Here is a 3032-nt window from a genome sequence, read left to right on the forward strand (position 1 = left end):
GTTCTACCGATTACCTTCTTCAGGAGGTTGCACAATGTCTTGTTGAATGCTTCTGCAAGCCCGTTGGCCGGAGCATGATACATGGAGGATTTGTGCTGCTTGAACTTGTATTTCTCGCAGAGCTCGTCCATGAGTCGGTTTGAGAACTGCTTTCCGTTGTCGGTGACAATGTAGCGAGGCACCCCATATCGATGGATGATATGTCCCTTGATGAAACAGACGACAGTTTCCTTCTTGACTTCCCTCAAGGGTATGGCCTCAGCCCACTTAGAGAAGTAATCTGTTGCAGCCAGGATTTAAGCCTCTTCTGTAGATGACTTTGGCGCAATTGGTCCTACGACATCCAATCCCCATGCATCGAACGGCCATGAAGTAGCTGTGGGGTGTAATGGTTCAGGCGGTTGATGTATGAAGTTGGCGTGAAATTGGCAGGCTTGGCACCTTTTGGCGTATTCTAGGCAGTCCTTTACCATGCTTGGCCAGTAATAACCCATTCTTTTGAGCTGGAAATGAAGCTTTGGTCCGGACTGGTGCGCTCCACATATTCCTGAGTGTGCTTCTTCCATGGCTTGATTGGCTTCTTCCTCGCCTAGGCATCTTAGAAGTACCCCTTCAAACGATCGCCGGTAGAGTGTCCCTTTGTAATAGAGGAAGCGATGTGCTCGTCGACGTATTTCAGAGCGGTGTTTCGGATCATCTGGAAGCATTCCGTGCTCCAAGTAGTTGATCAGAGGCTGTCTCCATTCTTCAACGTTGACCGGAAGTATTGAAATAACGTTTGTATCACTTAATACCATTTCGGTGACAAGCGGGATTACCCATCTTTGGCAGACTGGCACGTTTGTAGCTTCGTCTTCTCCTAATGCCATGCTCGAGGCTAGGTTGGCGAGAGCGTCTGCCATTTGATTCTCTTTTCTTGGCACGTGTTCTAGTGTTACGGCCTCAAACCTTTGTAGCAACTGCGTTGCCAGCCGAAAATATGGGACAAGGTCATCTTTCCTCACCTCATATTCAGTCAGGAGTTGATTGATTATGAGCTTGGAGTCGCCGTATATCTCGAGGGCTGCGATTTCCATGTTGATTGCCATTTGGAGCCCGAGGATCAGTGCTTGGTACTCAGCGACATTGTTGGAGCATAATTCGCTTAGCTGGAATGAATAAGGTAGTACTTGCCTTTGTGGCGACATGAATACTACTCCTGCCCCCGCTCCGTCTACTCGTGCAGATCCGTCGAAGAACATCGTCCATGTCGGGAATATGTCGATGCAGAACACCTCTTCGTCGGGCAAGTCGTCTGAGATTTTCCAATCAGCTGGGATTGGATAATCGGCAAGGAAGTCTGCTAGCGCTTGTCCTTTGACGGCTTTAGCTGAGACGTAGATGATCTCGTATTGATTGAGAAGTAATGCCCATTTAGCTAGTCGCCCTGTCAAAACTGGCTTAGACATGACGTATTTGACCGGGTCAGCTTTAGCAACCAAGTGGATGGTGTAAGCATGCATGTAATGTCTGAGCTTCTGGATGGCAAACATCAAGGCCAGGCACATTTTTTCTATTGGGGAATAGTTCAATTCAGCGCCGGTAAGCGTTCGACTGAGGTAGTAGAGCGCTCCTTCTTTCTGGGCCTCGTTTTCCTGTGCCAAGAGTGCTCCAACTGAACTTTCCTGTGCAGCAATGTACAATATGAGCGGTTTCCCTGGTACAGGTGCCCCCAGGACAGGTGGACTTGATAAATACTTCTTTATGCTTTCAAAAGCATTGTTGCATGCTTTGTCCCATACGAACGGAACATCTTTCTTCATGAGTCGACTGAACGGTTGACAACGCCCTGCAAGGTTGGAGATGAAGCGTCTGATGAAGGCTAGCCGACCTTGTAGACTTTTCAACTCGTGCAGGTTTCTTGGCTCGGGCATGCTTTGAATGGCCTTGATCTTTGATTGGTCCACTTCAATGCCACGATGCTTGACGATGAAGCCAAGGAACTTTCCAGATGTGACGCCAAATGCACACTTTAATGGGTTCATCTTGAGGTTGTATTTTCGCAACCTTCCGAACACTACTCGCAAATCCTTCAAGTGATTTGATCTTTTCTTTGTCTTGACCACCACATCGTCTACATAGCATTCTACATTCTTATGTAGCATGTCATTGAAGATCTTCTGCATTGCGCGTTGATATGTAGCTCCAGCATTCTTCAGACCAAAGGGCATCACCTTGTAGCAGTAAATACCTTTTGGAGTGCGGAAGGCTGTTAGTTCCTCATCTTCAAGAGCCATGCGAATTTGATTGTATCCAGAAGAGCCGTCCATGAATGATAGTGCCTCATGGCCAATGGTTGCGTCCACCATGATCTCAATGATTGGCAAGGGGAAGTCATCCTTCGGGCAAGCATTATTGAGGTCTCGAAAGTCCACGCAAACACGTATTTGTCCAGATTTCTTAAGGACTATGACGATGTTGGAGATCCACTTGGGGTATTGCACCTCTCGAATGAAGCCTGCTTCGATCAACTTGTCAATCTCGGCCTCGATTTGTGGGATGAGCTCGGATCGATAGCGTCTTTGAGTTTGCTTTACTGGTCGCGTTCCAGGCTTGACTGCAAAATGATGCACAGCAATGATAGGGTCGAGGCCGGGCATTTCCTTGTAGGTCCAAGCAAAGACGTCCTTGAACTCTAATAGCAGCTGGTAATACTTCTCTATCTCGCCTGCACTTAGTAATGCGCTTACGAAGATAGGCTTTGGTTCCTCACTTGTGCCTAAGTTGAGTTCTTTGAGATCGTCAACTGTGGCTTGCCCCCCATCTTCGAGTTGTGACGGTGCTGCAATAACATCTTCTTCGAGGCTTTCATCTTCTTCACCTTCTTGGATTGTGATGTGGAAGACGTCTTGGGCTTCTTCTTCGGTGTTAACCTCCCGAGCTAGTTGGCATGAAGATTGTCCAGTGTGAATGATGGTGCGCCTTTTCACTTTCAGTGATCCAACTGTGTCAACCTCCAATATTGCTTGGCGCTTCATTCTTGAAGGAATGGA

At 47.6% G+C, this 3032-nt stretch overlaps 1 protein-coding gene across 1 annotated transcript; it reads right to left on the bottom strand.

Moving 5' to 3' along the window:
- Nucleotides 1-296: 296 nt before the first annotated feature.
- LOC139193477 (uncharacterized) lies at nt 297-1088 on the bottom strand. The gene has a single exon (XM_070816503.1). It carries the CDS (start codon nt 1086-1088, stop codon nt 297-299), a length of 792 nt encoding a protein of 263 aa, XP_070672604.1.
- Between the last annotated feature and the right edge of the window lie 1944 nt (nt 1089-3032).

This window comes from Malus domestica, chromosome 17 (assembly GCF_042453785.1).
Source record: "Malus domestica chromosome 17, GDT2T_hap1".
Taxonomy (NCBI): Eukaryota; Viridiplantae; Streptophyta; class Magnoliopsida; order Rosales; family Rosaceae; genus Malus; species Malus domestica.

What these genes read in the sequence shown, in the direction of transcription:
- LOC139193477 (XM_070816503.1), bottom strand. Translation starts at nt 1,088, where the DNA reads ATGGCAATCAACATGGAAATCGCAGCCCTCGAGATATACGGCGACTCC.